The following is an 18,812-nucleotide window of genomic DNA, read 5'->3' as shown; positions in this document are numbered from 1 at the left end:
AAAAAATATTTGCAATTTATTATCACTATGTATATGTTTGTTCGCAAACTTGTGAACACAATCGTTTCTTTTAAAACTCGCTCCAGTAATCATGAGAATTTATAAGTCTGCGCAAGAAGAAAAATTTGCCAAATATATTTATTGCGTTTTATAACTTTGTTGTTAAATTTTCTGTGTAATTTCGTTTTATGTGTATCCGGGTTGAGGACAACTAGAAGTAGGTAAAAGAAACAACTTAAAAGCACAATATCTTGATTTTTAAGAAAAACATGATCATAAAAACTATTTTAATCGAAAATAAGACTCATAAAATGTATTAAACAATGTTTTCTTCATAATTCCTAACAAATTGCATTATTAGAGAATATGACATAATACATTATCCTCTTCAGTTTCTCCAACATTTTCAAGTCTTTTCTTTTTCGCACTAATAATGGAAATCTGATATTATATGCTTTGTATGGATTCTCTTTTAATTTTTTGATGCATGGAATTTTCTAAAAAGAGTTTTTATCTCAGTTCTTGCTGCAATTACTTCCTGAAATTTAATGCAGAATGTTTTCTTTAAAAAGACGCAACAACTGTAATGTGCATAGAGTTTAATTATTAGTTAATGCAAATTGAGTTGGCATATGAATGCGATATCTCCAAAATGCAGTTAGTTAGCTGGAAGAAATTCGGCCCATTGTTTAAAAACTAAAATGGCAGATTTCTATCGAATTTTTAGGCTGCTACATATGTCGACAAACTGATGAGTATCGATACATTATAAAGCCAACGAAATGAGCAACGCAGCAGATGAGATTCCAACCGTCAACAAAATGAGCAAGACTTTAAAGGAAAAATCTTAATATATTTATTTATACAAATACAAAAAATCAGCTACTCTCAATAATAAGACAGAAATGTGAAATACATTAAAGATTAAAAGAAGAAAATTAATAAAAATATTAATTAAAATGTAATTAATAAAAATATTGATTAATTTTAGACTACTAAATTTGTCAACAAACTGATGAGAATGGATACACAATAAAGCCGAATTAAGTTTTCACCTCTGAATTGCTTTGGTTTTCCCGCCCTGGTATTCCACGTGTTAAAAATGCTTTCTCTGTAAAATTCCATTCTCAAGCTATTGAAGTTAACACGTCACTTTTTCCTGTTTTCTATTCGGAATACGCCGATTCTTGGTCATGGCGGAAAAAAAATAAAGTACGATTTCCAGTTAAGTTTGTCTGTTCCCATTTCTCAAGAATATAATTAAAAATTTGTAGGTCAAAATCAAAATTATAATCGTTTAAGACAGACACTGAATGATAAGGAAACTATTATACAATAAATAAAACAGTATAAAAATATCCTCATTTATTAAATTTGAGATATATAATATATTGTGAATATGATTAAAATTCATGAGTATCCCCTTCAAGATCTTAAAAGCATTTTTTCATATCCAGATTTATGACAAAAATTTCTTTCCAATGCATTTATTAAAGAGTGTTATTCTTTGTTTTCGTTAATTACCCGCGACTGTTTGTTTTTATTTTGGAATTTTTTTAATAAAAGTTCATTGCATAGTGGTAACCACTTATCAAATTAGATCTTAAATTTTCAGCAGTTCATTTATTTAGGAGGGATAATTTAAGAAAGGTTAATACTGTGTTCGAATAAACTAGACTTTCATTCATAAAATGGTAATGGTAACATTATTATTCATCACATTATATATTTTTAAAATTTTTTAACAAAATTAAAACGATACCTTTTCTTTTGTTCTGTTTAATTCGCTTACTCATTGGTCATACTATATTCACTCGTCTGAATCTTTTACTCGGAGAACAACCCCCAATGTGTTCACGATACAACTTTCAAATATCTATTCACCATGTATTGTCTGAATGTCCTTGCTTCAATGTTCAGCGCTTGCGGTTTTTTTCAAACGTCTTCAATTTATCAATTTTTCTTGGCAAAATCCCTCATGTTAATCTTTTTGATTTTTTAAAATCCATAAAGCTTTATTCCCTCAAAAAATATCATTTTTAACCTCTCTTGGTAAAATTTTATACTCTCTTATTGCAATGATTTTAACTGGTTGGCGCGGCATAGTAAATATCTTGGCTTTTGTGCCAATAAAAACCAAACCAAACTTTTGTTCTGTTGTTTTATTGGATTGTTTTTACTGTATTCCATTTAATCGGAGTCCTATAGTTTCTACTGGATCTTTTCTCAGTTCTTGAAATTTATTAAAGATGCATCCTATTAGACAGGAGTTATCTGCACATTAAAAAAAATAATCTAATATGTGTTTGTATAAGAATTGTTCTTATACGGCTACTTTGAGAGGTAACCATTTGATACAGTCGAATTACAACCCGGAATTAAAAATGTTTCTTCAAAATGAGTTTAGGAATATAAAAAAATAGTGATAATAATTTTATCCAGTAACTGATTTACTAATAAATACAAGCACGAAGTGTTAAGAACTAATTTGTAAGAAATATATTTATTTATAATTCTACTAGCAGATTTTCTGCTTTCTCCATAAGATGGGTATAAGTATTTTTTTTTCTGGAAATTTTTGAAAAAAAAAACATATGAAAAAGTTTTTATTACCCAAGAGTTATTCGCAAATAAAAAGGAAATCATCATTAAATCATTTTCTTTTGCCCCAAATTATTTTGTAAAATTTTCTCTACTGGGTCCTATAAGATGTTAATCATATTTTCTTAGCAGAACTTCAAGAAAGCTTATTTCCAATATACAAAACCAGAAAAAGTTAATTCTGTACATGTGAATTACTAAAAAAATTAAATTCTTTCGCAATGAATCGAAGTCACAAACAGTATCCAATAAAAAATTTCCGGCCTTTTCCTACCTGTTGGATATTTTAGAATAAATCCTTTGATGAAAATTATTTTTTTAAAAAGGTTTTATGGAAGCATTCGTATGATACATTTTAATTCCAATCTGTATCATTTTAAAGCAGTTTGTTTTCTAATACCAATTTAACAATGAAACTCAAAAGTACTGTAGAAAAAATTTAAAAATACAAATCAAAAAGTACCGACTGGAAATAGGAGAACGCTGATTAAATACTGTCATTTTTAAAGGTTCGAGTAAAATTATCCATAAATATCCTTTTGCTTTATATCCCAACTCTCAATTTCTTTAGTTTTCACTGGAACTTATACCGCCATCTATTTTTTATATTTGTCATCAAAAGTTTTTTTAAAGATTTTTTTTTTAATTGCAACAAAAATTATATAGATCAAGGATTTTTTTTAACTTTTCCCATTCGCAGCTATTTTTCAAGAGGAGAAAAATGACGGCCTCATTTCTATTTGAAATGCTTTGCTTCGATCCGAAGTTAGTAAATAAATAAGAAATGCAATATTAAGTACTGCAAACTCAAATTCAAAACATTATTTCGAGTATTTAATGATACCTTTCAAGACGATGGTTTTATGGATGATTTTTATTTAAAATGAGCAAATACACTCATACAACCACTCACATTTATTCTGAAAATACAAAATTATTCCATAAATCGGTATATTTCGACTTAAATTTCTTTATATCAACTGCAAGCAGGCAAAAAATTTAAATATTCATCAAATATTTTTTTTGAAATTAATTATAAGAATAAATGATACGTCTCTAAAAGTCAAGCATAAAAATTATTTTTTATATGATATAAAACTAGTGGCCGAGTTAGGGTAGAATATGCTGAGTTTATATTAAAACTCGTAAAGTATTTAAATAAAAACTGTGTGTAAATAGATGATAACGAAATCAAAAAATGTGCTCTATAAACTACATCCATTCCAATAATTTATTATAAAATTCGTTAAATGATTTTAATATCTGTTACTTTTTTTTATTACAAATTATTTTTTGAATTATTTCTCAAACGGTCCATAGCCTTTTATAACATTTTTTTGCCATGTGAACTTTTATTTATGTTTTTAAATTTATCCGAAAGGTGTACTTTGGTTGACATTAAATTTATTTGATATCCTTTAAACACAAAGTGACTCCTAATACTTATTACTTGACCATGTAAAAATTAAATGGAATTTTATTTGAATATGCACTTTTTACTTGACAGTTAAAGAAAAAAAATCTATTAGTATGTTAGTTTTCTTTGATATTTAAAATTAATAGGATTAATAGTGTTTAAGCATACATTTCTAAATCAAGAATATTTAGAAATTGGATAGTTTGTAAAATAAAAAGAAATGTTATAAAAGTCGATCGCTTTTCACTTTTTTCTTTGCCAATCAAAGAAAAAGAAATCCCTTAGTGTGTTGGTTTTCTTTGCAATTTAAATTTAGAAAAAATAACAGCGTGTAAGCATACAGTTATAAATCAAGAACAATTAGCAATTGGATAGTTTGTAATATATATTACAAAGTCGATCGCTTTTTTATCAGTTTAAATTCCGATTTTTTTCACGTCTGATAGACTGCGATGCTTGTTGCCATTTCTAAGAAATGCAATTATAAATAATTTGTCTTATTTTTTATTTATAGGTAAATCTATGTCAATTTTCTCTGCCTCTCTGATTTAGTTTCTCTTTTGTAGAAATAATAAGAGTGCAAATTCAGCAATTTTTTAAAAGGCATTCTTTGTATATCATTTTATGCACATTGCAGTTTTCTGTATTCTTTATTAGCTAGGTGTTTTATAGCAATTATTTAAATTGGTAACAATGTTTTCCTTACGGATAGTATTGGTGCTACTCACGTATTGTTTTTAACATATCTTTGGGCTGGTATGCTTTCTGTAATTGCGTGTTACATAATACCGAATGTAATGCTCTACACATCCAGATCATTGCTGTACACTCAGAAAAATTGTTACGTAGTTTTTTCTTGGGAGCCACAAAGTTTTGTGTTTGCCTTTTTCTTGGGTTGTATGTACTCACACAGAAAGGAAGTTGTCCAATTTTTCATTAATTTTTTATTAATTAAAAAGATTCGAAATTTTTTTCTAAATTTCTTTGGAATATATTATCACAAAAAAACATTTTTACATTACTTAAAAATTCAGAAAATTAGCTTTGAAAAGATATAATTTCTATTACAGACATTTTCCTTCATATTAAAAATTTTTTTAACAAAATAAATTCTGTATTAAAGGTGTAACAATTATTTTTTTTTGATGAAATTCAAACAACTTTTATTATTTTATCGAAGCTTTCACTCGCCTAATGTTGCTAATATTAGCATTATGATAGCAGAAAATTCTTTTTTTAAGACAAATTTTAAAGTAATGTTTTCTTTTTCGCTTTTATAAGCATATCAAGGTTTTTAGGCTGATATTCTTTTCACATAGAAAGGCTTTTTCCATTTTTTAAATTTTTATTAAGTAAAATAAATTTTAAGTTTTCGAATAATTTCGAAAATTTAGCAGCAAGATACAATATTCTTTACTAAGCAAAAGAATTTCAAAAATTAAGCTGAAAGATACAAAATTCTCGAGGGAAAAAATACAAAATCAGATGGAAAACAAACAAACAAACAAACAAAAACAGGCGAATAAATATAAAAAAAACTTTATTTTGGCATTAAAAATTCGAATTTCTTCCGATTTTCCTTCGCTAATGGTTCGTTAAAAATGCATCAAATTCATTCAAAAAGCTTTCTGCCTAATTGCAAGGAAGTAATTTATGAAAAACTTTAATCATCCTTTAGATAGTTTCTAAATCATTTCAATCAATTATGCAAAACATATGGGACTATTAAACCGAATGCTAATTAGATACGATCAAAATAAGTCATTTCACGACCTGTTGAAGCGTAATTCGATTAACCGATTTTAATAAATAAGTGGTTTCGACCACTTTTATCAAATTGTTATATAATTGAACTAGCGAGCATACTGTCCCCAAAACTATCTCTCAAGCTCTCTCATAAATATCCACTAATTTGCATAAAACTGTGAACCATAGGTAAGGCTGTAAAGCCTCGTATGGCAGTGGCGAACAATAATTACAAAATATTGACTTTTGGCATGAATACAACAAATTTATTCAATCTATCGTGTGATATTTGGCGGGTTTTTTGGTTATTAATACCTGGCATGGGGCTGATTTAGAAATACACGAAAATCTAATATGCATTTTGAAAGCTCTTTTTTTGAACAATTTGAAACCGAACTGCAATTTCAATCGCAAGATAACATACCAAATTTCATTTAAGTTATTGCGTTTTTGAATAATTGACTTAACATGCAAATGTATCGAAGGACAGACTATCAACCTTTCGACAGATTTGGTTCAAAATGTGATAATAATTTAAATTTGAGATGCTAAATCTGTACACCAAATTTTATTCATCTAGCTCTTAACATTTTATAGTTATCGTTCTGATTTCTATGGAGGCAGCAGACAGACTTCCTAAGAATGGATTTTTATTAAAATTTGATAGATATATAGAATATTTGGTGTAAAGATCATCTATCAAATTTCATACATCCACCTCAAAACGTTTTTGAGCTGTTTTTACAGATAGACCATATAGACTTAATTCCAAAAATGTGTTTTTCGGATTCAAGGAAGTCTAAAATATCAAAATCTCGACATCGAATTTTTGAACGATTTCAGTAATTTCTATAAAAAAAAAGAGTAAAAAAAAGTTAAATTTATTCATAATTTTCCAACAAATTGCTTTTCCTAAAAGATTATTTATCTAATTTCCATCTTGAGACGGATTCCTCAATGAGTAGCGTTTTTCAGATAACGAGGACGACACCACATTTTACAGATCATTCTTTACACGCCTAATTCGAAAAAATTAACACATATCAATCGATATGGTACAAATTAAAACTAACATTCGTAAACAGCGATTTTTCGATCTAAAAGTACAGAACAAATATCTGCTGACTCGAATGTTTTTTTAAATCATAGAATGAGGGCAAAAATGCCGAGCGGTTTTCTGTAAGAAAGAAAGCTAAAATGAATTTATGAGTAATAAATGGAAACCAAATATAAAAAAAAGTTAACTTTATTATTAAATAAATCTACAAAACACTACAAATAACTGATAAAGTTCCTCCCAAGGGAACGACGCATCCACACATGGGAATCACAATGGCCATCTGACATGAAGAGCTTGTTCTGAAAGCAAAAAAGGAATGATGTGAATTGTTTTTAATGGTATTAATGCATGTTTAGCATAAAATTCTCAATAAATTCAAATTTTTACAAATACAATTTTCTTTCATGCAAAATTTATTATTTTTGGGATTCCATTGCACTCAAGGACTGCTTCAAAAATTATTTACTAACTGTAACAATAAATGACACAACACACCGAATGCTAAAAGCAGACAATCATTGGTATATGAAACACATTTTCTCCTCATTACGGAAATAATTTTTTTTTTAATTTGTGCTACAAATTATAATTTATTCAGGTAGAATATTTTTCATACTGCTTTCAGCCTTTAAAATTTCACATCCTCAAGAAAAATAACCAATAATAATAAAAATCCCTGCTTTCTCATGTCATTACTGCCAGAAACAGATTGACAACATATAAATATTAACAGAAAAATAATATTACGGTAATTAAGAAAACGCTAGATACATTTTAAGGTAGGCAGTTGCTTTTCAAAAGAATTGAAATACAAGACTTTAGCTCTTTTATAACCTTTTGAGTTGTTTTAATCACTTGTATATGGTATATTTATAGACTATTAATACTAAAGTTTAAAAATGCAAAGGAAAATTGTTAAATTTCTATTGAATTCAGAATCTTATAATGTATAACTATCCAAGAGGGGGCAAAAAATTATTTTAGATTCCATTATTTGAAGGGTACTGCAAGTGAGTTTTAATAAAACCTGTTCACCAAGTAATTAACAGTTCCTTCAAATGTTTTATTAAACTCCTGAATGGTAATTGAAAAAGTCGTTTAATGTCCTAAAAATGAAGAAATGTGATGAAAATCCTACCTGTTTGTTTTGGCATCTTATTCCTTCCATAAATAGAAGTCAAATCTGTGGATTTCTTCGCAAGGAACGACGGGATTTCTTGAAAGAAAAGGAACAAAAATATATATTATACGTTTGGCACACAAAAATTCTAAATTGCCATTAATACTAAATCTTCTGGATAAGAAAAGAAATTGTAATATTTCTTATCATAATTAAAAGATGTGCTTGTCTGTATGAGCTATTGTGAACACTACTTAAGTTATGATTGTCATAAAATAACAAGCGAATGTTATAGCAGAAAATTTCATCACTTTGTTACAGGGTTAAAGAAATAAAACAAAGTTATGCTTTGTAAATAGTAAAATTACCAATAAATAATAAAGGTGTAGAATTTTGTGATATAAAAAAAATTCCCATAATTTAAATCAACATTAAGTATTGAAAATGGATGGAAACAAATAGTAATCTACTAATTAAAAAATGCTGATAGAAAATATTAGTATTAACTCCAGATGATCCACAAGAAGGGATTATAAGGAATCCTTACAAATATAAAATAATACAAATTTCAGACCTCAACTCATTGATCTTTGTTACAATCCAGCATAAAAAATTAAATAAAGTGTGAAGTTTACGATCTTATAAATAAATTTTATTCTTGCTTAGCTGTATCTACATACTGATATATCTCCTTATTTTAAACAAATAAACAAAAGCATCGCCTAGTTCGTTGACATCATAACAGAAATTGGAATTTGCGCTTCCGATAATGACGCAGACCAAAAGGGTTGGGACATTTTTAACCCAGTATTGCTGGATATTTCTATGTTTATCACAAATTTCTATTTTTTAGACATATATCAATTTTATAAAAAGATGGCATGATGATTATTAAAAACAAAAAATAACTGAAAATAAATACATACTCTGATGAAGGTGGCCTGAAAGGCTGCATTTGAATTTTTCTTATCCTTGTGGTTTCGCACAATATCCTGGCTAATGTTGTTCTCTTAATTTCAAGAAGTTGCTCTAGAATGGATGAAACGATAAATGTTAAATCGAAAATAAAAATATTTAATTATCTTTAAGCATTTAAAACAAATGAAACGTTTCATTATTGCTATAAAACCTTTTAAAAAAATCTACATTTTGAAAATGAACCGTGTAATGTGTTTGAACCTTTGATGCACGTCCTATGCGCTGCAATTTATTATCACCATTTCTCTTTACATTAAGTTGGTGTATAGGAGATAACAGCTGCACATCATTTAACACCATATCTCACTCTGTCTTCAGAGCAAATCCTTAATTTGGGCATTGAAAAGAATGTCTTTATTCTACAAATATAAGGTATCTTGCGCCCCATGGCCTTCTCCTCTTCCTCTTTCTATCCGATGTTCATGTCAGCACAATTCTTGAATTTGAATGCCGCCCAGTGAAAACATGTTCAATCCTTGTCAATGTCATTTTTTAAAATTTTGGCAAAAGTTTTATAATTCTATTCAATGTTTGAAATTTTATTTGGAAAATATATTTCAACCAATCGAGAAGCAGTGGGACAGCCTCTGTCCTACCTTTTTAAAGATTTTTAAAATGAATTTGTTATTGTTTTTTCACCACAAAATTTATTTTAACTGATATTGAATGTTTCCTAAATTTAAAAAAATTCGGTAACATTTAATTGGAATGTTTTAAAAATTATTTTAAATCTATATCTTTTCGTCCCAAAATTAATTTTTTTATTTGCAGTCAAAGAAAGTGTCTTTTTAAATAAATATTAGTTTAGAAAGAAATCTTTAAGATTCAATGATTAAGTAAATACTTTCATCAAAAATGCTATTTCCTTATTAAGATTTGGAAATCAGAAAACTGGAATAAATTTACCACACCTTACTTATGAAACCTTTTAATAGATTTTTTATTAAAATTCATTAACTAGTACTTTAAAATGATGGTATGTACAAAAAAATCATATATATTAACACAATAAAAAAGAAAATAGTTCATCGAAGTTCTTTATTTTAATTTGCAGATGTATTTGTCAAAAAAAAAAATGTCCCAAGCCAGAATTTATTTAAGCGGAATTCCTAAAATAAAAATATTCATGTTTTTTTGCAACTTTCCAGCGTGCAAAATTATGTTAATTTTTCATTCTTTTCTCTTGGACAATTTTTTATTTTTTTATTTTCTCGAAATATTTGAATAATTATTTGTTTCCCCATTCCCAACAGCTTTTGGAATCTTGCCTCCGTCTTTAAACTGGCATAATCTCTTTAGTATAACATATGTGAATACTGAAGAGAAAGTTCCATATAGTTTTCAATTAACAATTTCCGAACTTAATGTCAAAATATGGGCTTTCGAATTTGGTTTCTTTATTTTGCAACTCAATAATCTATATCTATACTTATAAATAAAGCTCAATGTGTGTGTGTGTGTGTGTGTGTGTTGGCGCTCTACAGGCCAGGTCATTTGACATACAGCTACCAAATTTGGTACATGTATACCTTAGAGGTCGGGAATGTGCACCTGGGGTCCCTTTTTTTGAATTTTTAGTTAGAATGTTAATTATTAATTAAAAACTAATTTTCCCGCCAAAAAATCTTCCATTTTCCCCACCGTCAACTTTCCCGCCAAAAAAATCTTCCATTTTCATCACCGCCAAATGAGTAAGGCTTCCATTTTTTTTTTCTCCCAACAGTAATGAGGCTAGGGTAAACATTTTTCGGTCGATTATTTCAAACGATTCTGTTTATTTTCTTAATGTTTTATGCATTTAAAATTAAACATTATTAATTTATCCTTGTTTCAGATTCATTCTGAAGTACTTTTGAATTAAAATAACACAGAATAAAGGAAATTAAAAATGTATAAACTATTAGTTACATTCTTTTGTAATTAATTTGTATTTATGTTAGTTATATATTTTTTGTATATGCTTATAATTTTAAGTACATCGTTTTTTAAGTAGTTTTTTAAACCTGTTTTCGACTGATTATTTTAAACGATTCATTTTATTTTCTTAGTGTTTGATGCATTTAAAATTAAACATTGTTAATGAATCGATCTGTTCATGATGAATCTGCGAAAATTTTGTTGACAAATTCTTGAGATATTACATAAATTAAGAAAGATATTCTTTAGTGCCCATAAAGTTTAAACGCTCAGTGACTCTGTTATCAGTAATCATATTATTAAAAAATGCTTTGTTTCAGTAAAAAATATTATTATATTAATTGCAGACTAATCATTTACACTTTAATTTAAATCATAAATTCTACGAGGGGTAACAGAAAATTAGAGAGATACATATCACGTTATGACTGAAGGCCTTTATAATATTATGAGTGAATTATATGACTATCAAAATTTGAAGTTTTAAAATATTTTGCTGAAGAATCTATTAAAGTTGGAATTGCATAAAATATTTAATGGTACGACCGGAGTTTAACCCCTTGATAGGGACAATTTTTAAAAATCGCCAACAACGGCCTTGCGAAATGTTCAAAAGCAAAGGAGCAGATGTTCAATTAAAGTGCAGAATAAAGATTGCCAGCTTTGGCGCGTTATCGCAACTTGGCGAAGAAGGGGGTTAAACTCCGGTTCAACCTATTTAATTATTAAAATTGAAAAGAACATTAAGATTGGCGAACCGGCTAGTTACAAATATAAGTACTGGCAACTGAACAAACTCTTGTTGGTCAAAAGACTTTACTGATGGCCAGCTCTTCTGATGTTTTCAAAGAATATGACAACCATTAAAATACTATAACAAAGTGTCAAATTTGAAAGTTATGTTCAGATAGTAAATATGATAGTAATAGAAAATTGTTCTATCTTGCTATCACATTTTACATTTACTTTTCGGGCATTGGAAAAATGTGGCAAACATGGAAACATTTACAGTGTGCTGAACATAGAGAATCTCCCAATGGGCCAAACATGGGAACATTTCCAATGGGCGAAATATAGAGAATTTCCCAATGGGCCAAACATGGGAACATTTCCAATGGGCCAAATATGGAAATATTTACAGTGTGCTGAACATAGAGAATTTCCCAATGGGCCAAACATGGAAACATTTCTAAACGGCCAAGCATGGAAACATTTCCAATGGGCCAAATATGGAAATATTTACAGTGTGCTGAACATAGAGAATTTCCCAATGGGCCAAACATGGAAACATTTCTAAACGGCCAAGCATGGAAACATTTCCAACGGGCCATAGAAGCATTTCCAATGAATCAAACATAAGAGCACTTCCAATGGGCCAAACGTAGGAACACTTCCAATGGGCCAAACGTAGGAACACTTCCAATGGGCCAAACGTAGGAACACTTCCAATGGGCCAAACGTAGGAACACTTCCAATGGGCCAAACGTAGGAACACTTCCAATGGGCCAAACATAGGAGCATTTCCAATGGGCCAAACCTGGTAACAACCATTTTCTGGCCCATTTCAGGAAAATGGACCAGGAAACAAGTTTCGTGCTTCGAGTGTAAACGAGGGAAGTTGCATCCATTATATAAACAAACAGCAACATCCTTTTCTTTTACTTGTAATTTGCTTTTTAGTGTAATTTGGCACTCTACAGTGAATATCATACCCATGTTTAGCTCTTGCGTCATTAAATTACATAAAAATATTCTCATTAGAAATTGTTTTGTTGATATTTCAAAGTTTAAGATGAAACGGAGAATAAAATCACCAAGCCGTCTCGTATCACTCATCCAGTCTTTAACTTATGAGGTCTTTCCGTCGACAGAAGGAATAGTATCCCTTCTCAAACAAATCGCACGAAAGTAATTTTGTGCAACTTTATTAGGGTTCATAAACTAGAACAACGTTTTTTAAAGCAGTTTTTTTTCTTATTTTGATGCTAAGAACTAATATTTGATTCTCCATCCTGGCACTCAAGGTAGTATCAAGATGAGAACTAGCTTTACAAATAAATTACCTGGCGTAAAAGATCCTGCTTGATTTCCATGTTCAAACCAGTATCTGTCGCCGAACTTTATCCTCTTGTATTGTTGTCCTAGAATTGCGCCAAAAGTGGGTCCGACGAAGCCTCCAGGTACATAATATTCAGCCAAACCAGCCGAATAGGTGTCAATGTCATGAGGTGATCTAAAAATTGCGCAAATGATTTAGAGTTAAAATATATACATATATCTGCTTGGAAAATAATGTAAACGGAAATCATATTAATTATCTAAGACAGCTAAAAGCTGAAGCTCATTATTTATAATAAAATGAGTTTACCAATTATTTCCTCCTTACAACTTTATCATACGATTTTCTGTTTTTCTTTCCAAAATAAAAAATGCCAGTTTCGCACTATTTGCTAATTTAGAAATGGATTAAAACATATGAAACTTATTAAGCTTGTTAACTAAATAAATCGATGGTGCGTTGCATATTAGACAGCTTGTTCAAATCGCAAAGCATTGCAAAAGGAAGTTGATTGTTTCTTTCCAAAAGATTGTCTGCCACGTGCGATGACATTCCATTAATTTCGTTGTATTATTTTTACAAGATTTATTATTATTTATCAGCTTGGAGATAATTGATATGATGAGGAAAAAGATTATATAAAAACATCAAAATCTTTTCAAAACTGTAAATAAACCTGTTTTTCATTTTCAGTTAAAAATTCTTTTTAGAGAAATATACATTCATTAAAAGATGCATTTTAATCAAGATTTTTCAAATTTAACTTCTTCCTTTTTTTAAAATTTGGATTTAAAAATAGTAAATCATACTTACTTAAATTGGAAAGAAAGGAGCAATTTTTTTTTAAATAATCAATTTGTTATATTTATTGGGAAAAGTATGGGATTATCCTATGAACCAATATACTTGTCTTTGCTGAATAAAATGAAGTGGACTGTAGTTTCTTTTAATAGTTTATTGTGAAGCTCAACAAAGATATCAAATTATAATTTGATTAATACGAATTAAATTATTAAAGTATTATGAAATTGCAACATTAAATTACACCCTTGCTTAATGGGAGGTAAATATGAACAATAATAAATAAGAGGATTTTGTCTCTTGCTTTAGTAGAGGGACATATATCTGTTAATCCAACTCTCACGGGACCTAGTCTGAAAGGGGTTTCTTCTTTCGCCATCCTAGGGGGGCGGGCTGACGCTACAAGTGAGCTTAAACAATGCTAAGCGAAAAAAAGGCCTTTAATTATTTGAAAATGACTAGTTATTCTTATCTCTGATCTAGATAATCAAAATTTAAAAATGCATCTTCATATCATTCTTTATATTATAAATTTAAAGCGTTCTGATTCTGAATAATTATGCATTCATTTAAAAACATTAAAGTTAAAAAAAAAAATCCCTTTTTGGTGTAAATGGGATGACTAATTTTTCATCCACTTCAGTCAAGAAATTTTTATAAAATATTGCAAATGCTGTTTATCCATAAAATAAAATTCTTTTAATGATTTTGTTAAGTGCATATTAAGTGATATCTACAAAGAAATAAAAAAAAGACATTGTGGTGAACAACTGAGGTGCGAGCAGACACCTCTCATTTTATATAAATATTAGGTGTCTCCAGATGTCTCCTCTTAGATGTCTTTTTCTTCCTCCACCTATCCTAGCATTGGCCATTTATATACAGACACCCTGCTCCTCCAGGTGGTTAATCATTCGAATTCTATAATAAACGCTCTAACAGGAGCTTTTTATTTGATCTTACATATAATATATCTGTCCTAGTAATGGTTTATTGTAGTGTTAAGTATGTAGTGTTGCATTGGAAGTTTTGCACTACATGCCATAGTTATTTTCAACGGATTTTTATAAAAGTTGAATAATAACAATTTATTTTTATAATTATTGACTGCATATGTCTAGTAGTTTGTTTTCGCTGCATATTGTTTAATTTCCGTTGCATGTATTGATTTCATATTTTTATCAAAAGTAATATTTAAGATGAAATCCGATATCCTCTCATGTATGCTGGTGGAAGAAAGTGATTTAACCCTTTCTAAGGCCGTGGGAAGTATGCTTCCCACCAAATTTATCAATCTTTGTATGAAATTATGTAGGTTGGCATCAGTTCTGACAAATTTTTTTAGAAAGACAGAAACTTAGATGCTTCAATTCTTTATCTCACACAAAATGATGCGTTTTGGTTTGTCACTTAATTATTAATTAACCAAATTAATTAATGAATCAAATTAAATTTATCTAATAAGCTAAATGAATCCCTTTTCTTATTATAATTTCTAGCCTAAAATATTTTAACATAATATGACTAGAAAAAAATGGCCATTTAAAGGGTTAAAGAAGGATATCATTACAATTCCGCGAATAATTCACTCTATTGCTGAATATAAACACTCCTCCTTTCATCTTTTCTTTCACCTCTTTTTTTGAAGAAATAAGCGTTTCCTGGAGCATGCGCAGAAAAGTGAAAGGTTTTTGAATCTGAGAATGAATAGCATGTTAGTTAACGAAAACAAGAAGTAAAATTTTCTTACTCGTAAAGTTCTTCCAATAGATCAACAGATTTCGGTGGCAAAAGTTTCCTCAAATCATTGAATGAGTAAATTGTGATGTTAAACAGGTAGTTCAGGTAATACGTGTAAGCTGGGATTCCATGATCTCTGCCTCTCACAATGCTGGCAGCGGCCAAATCTAAACCAGTCGACTGATTGAGGTACAATCTCCTGTACAAGTAATTCCTTACATCGTCACCTGTAGAATTTAAAAGAAGGCATTATAAAGGGGTATAATGTTTATTAAAACTATTTAAAAAACGCTTTTAGAAATGCACTAATAAATAGAAGATTTTTAATTTAATCTGTTTTTTTTAAAAATATTTCTTAAGAGACTATCGCTATTATAAACATAATAGAAAGACTAAGTGTTTTTCTTAGATAGATTATTAAGCAATATTTTTACAATGATATCAAAATTTAATCAAAATAATCGACTAATTGATAATTATGTATTGTCATCGAAAAAAAGAAGTGTACAAAATTTCAAAACTAGCAAGAGGGAAAAAGATTAAAAAAGGACGACTGCAGAATTTCATCTTTACGAATATGAAAAAATCAAATTAAATTAAGATCTTAAAGATAAATTAATTTTTGAAACAATTCCTTTAGCAATGCCACTGTTCCATCATAATATAATTACTTTAGTGACAGAAATTTTAATTAATATTTAAGTGCCTCTGCAATTCAATCGTTTTACAATTATTACCAGCCAAATAACCTCAACCTTTGCTTTTAAATATAAAAGTTCAATTTTTTTTGCAATATCTTGAATACTACAATGATGAATAAAAAATAAATGATATTTATAAAAAATAAAACTGTTTTAGGACGTTATTTTGAATTCATTTTATTAATTGTCTATTGTTCATCAATAAAGATTTATGTTGAGTTCTAAAGCCAATATAAAATTGTTATTGTTTCTTTATACAGATGATGTACATTGTACGAGAATGGTCTTTAAGTAAAAGTTAATAATGAATTAATTTTTTAACAGCCAAATGAGCGCAAATTAAGGAAGTTGAACGAATTCATATATGCAATAAAGCATGTGAGATTCAAAAAGATAATAGAATTTAGATTACTGAATATTTGTCCAATTTCACTTAAAACATTGTTATAAATATACTAGAAATTGTGTATTAAATATATGTTGAAAATATTTATAAATCATAAGCAGTTTTTTAAAAATCATACTTTCAAAAAAGAAACGAGAAAAATATAAATTATTCAAAACATGAAATCTAATTTTATAAAATAATTTATATGCATAACATAAATGTTTTTAATTTTAAACCTTGAAGATTTATGACTCAATTCAATAAAAAAATTATGCTAGAAAAAAGCGAGGCAATTGATTGCAAAATAATCATTGCTAATCTTAACTAAAGGAAGATTTTTAGAAATCTTGAAAGAATGAGCATTTAAACTATATCTTACATAAATGATAAATTTATTCTCCTATCAAAATATACATTTATATTGTTAATTCTTAATTTTAGTTGAATACCAAGTTTTAAAATTTCACACTTTTTTTTAAAAAACTACTCAATGGACTTTGTGATCGATTTTTTCACGCACTTCTTGATTTCTAACTTTTAAATTTAGCATGCATGTGTGCTTTCTCGATGACAAAAAAGTATTTTAATATTTTAAAAACATGAATAATAATTCATCTACTGACTTAATAAAATTTGGGATTATTGACATTAAATTATAACAAAAGTGCTGTGTGAAAGTCATATAGAATTTGAGAAAAATTGAGTCCATGATTTATTGATGAATTTTGAATGAAAGAATAAAGGGTAGAAATCACTTATTTTAAAATATATTTTTGAATACAAGAATAATAGTTCTTTTTAAGATATGATTTATTAAATAAGAATTTAATCAAAAAAAATTAAATCATTTTTGACATTCAATTTGATTTTATTGAAGCATACTTACTGAGAAATACATCGTGCTTCATCTTCCTATTGACTGTCATGCCTTTTGCGATTTTGTCAAACTGCCCATACCTAAACCCGAACGGGGTGTAGTAGTAGTCTCTCAACCAGATATCGTCCTTTTCTTCTGTTTTGGGGTCGATCTCTGTGATGCGTCCGGGAATGAGGGTATGTCCGTAGCGAGCTGCGAAGGTGGTGTACTCATCAGCAATGCTGGCATCTAGTTCAGGATCATATTTGGTGTATTGAGCGCCAGGCAATATCTGGATGCCTTCTTTTTTCATAATCTCGCCAAGAACATTAGGCAGGTAATGGCCGTAAGTAATGTATTGAGCAATGGCAATGTTCAGACGTCTAGGAGAAAAAAAATTATTAACTCTTCAGTATGTTGAAAAAAAAATACATCTAAAGTGTGAAATTATTTTATTTCTGATTATATAATAGAAAATAATTATTTTATGAAGTGTATTATATATTTTATATAATGTAATAATTATAAAATACTCACATATGATACAATAGTAAATAACTATTCACAAATTTATCAATATTTTAGATGTTAAATATTATAATCCAAATCTTTTTAGTTTTTTGTAGTAATTAATGCTGTCAATTTACCAAAAAATTAAAAAAGTGGCAAATTTTACATTTGGTTGGAATAACCAAGTTATTATATTAATATGATGAAATAACCACCTCATCGCGGAAAGTGATTAGTCATTTATAATATGTATGCAGTAATGCTAGGCACTCTGTTGAAGCCTCATAATATAAGTAACTTATGTTACCTGGCTTCTTGGTACAGTTTTTCATCATCCCAGTGAGGATTGACTTCACTGAGCTCTTGGCAGATGAAATTGTGATGTCTGAGCAAATAAGTGTGAACTGTGAGAAGGAATGGATTCTGATTGGCTCTTTGATCACCTGAAAGGCAAATTGTACTTAGTATTATTTAACTAATGCTACATCGATAATCTAAATTATATTTATTTAAATGAGTCACCGATGCTTTAGCATTGCAAGCATTTCTATTTTAAAAAATTCTTAGGATACTAATTATCTACATTTATATAGTAATTGTTAATTTCCAAAATCTATATTATTGTGAAATTGAAAATAGTATTACTTATAGAATGAAATTATTTGTTAAGGAATACATTTTTAAAATGTCTTTAATAATCTTCATCATTTCAATCAGGGCGCATTGAAAACCAACAGTTAATTGAATGTTGCAAAAGTATTCAAGAGAAATTAAAATATTATTTCTTCATTAATAGCATATGATTGTAATTAATGATACAATTTATAACACTGTTATGGAATTTATATCAATTTACCGTATAGTAACTATGCCTCTAATAACTATTCTGACTTTCGATGGTTTAGCTTAATTTTTAAA

At 28.5% G+C, this 18,812-nt stretch overlaps 1 protein-coding gene across 1 annotated transcript in view; it reads right to left on the bottom strand.

Moving 5' to 3' along the window:
- Nucleotides 1–6,992: 6,992 nt before the first annotated feature.
- LOC129981279 (peroxidase-like) overlaps nt 6,993–18,812 on the bottom strand; it is a 60,414-nt gene continuing 48,594 nt past the window's right edge. The window contains exons 9-15 of the mRNA XM_056092051.1: nt 18,202–18,337; nt 17,415–17,767; nt 15,450–15,666; nt 12,903–13,072; nt 8,871–8,973; nt 7,963–8,040; nt 6,993–7,123 (exon numbers count right to left, since the gene is read on the bottom strand). Coding sequence (XP_055948026.1) covers nt 7,980–8,040; nt 8,871–8,973; nt 12,903–13,072; nt 15,450–15,666; nt 17,415–17,767; nt 18,202–18,337 — 1,040 coding nt within the window. The 3' untranslated portion in view covers nt 6,993–7,123; nt 7,963–7,979. The remainder of the gene's footprint in view (nt 7,124–7,962; nt 8,041–8,870; nt 8,974–12,902; nt 13,073–15,449; nt 15,667–17,414; nt 17,768–18,201; nt 18,338–18,812) is intronic.

This window comes from Argiope bruennichi, chromosome 8 (assembly GCF_947563725.1).
Source record: "Argiope bruennichi chromosome 8, qqArgBrue1.1, whole genome shotgun sequence".
Classification (NCBI taxonomy): Eukaryota; Metazoa; Arthropoda; class Arachnida; order Araneae; family Araneidae; genus Argiope; species Argiope bruennichi.
Note: the sequence above shows the minus strand (reverse complement) of the source record. Positions and strands in the feature narration are given on the sequence as shown.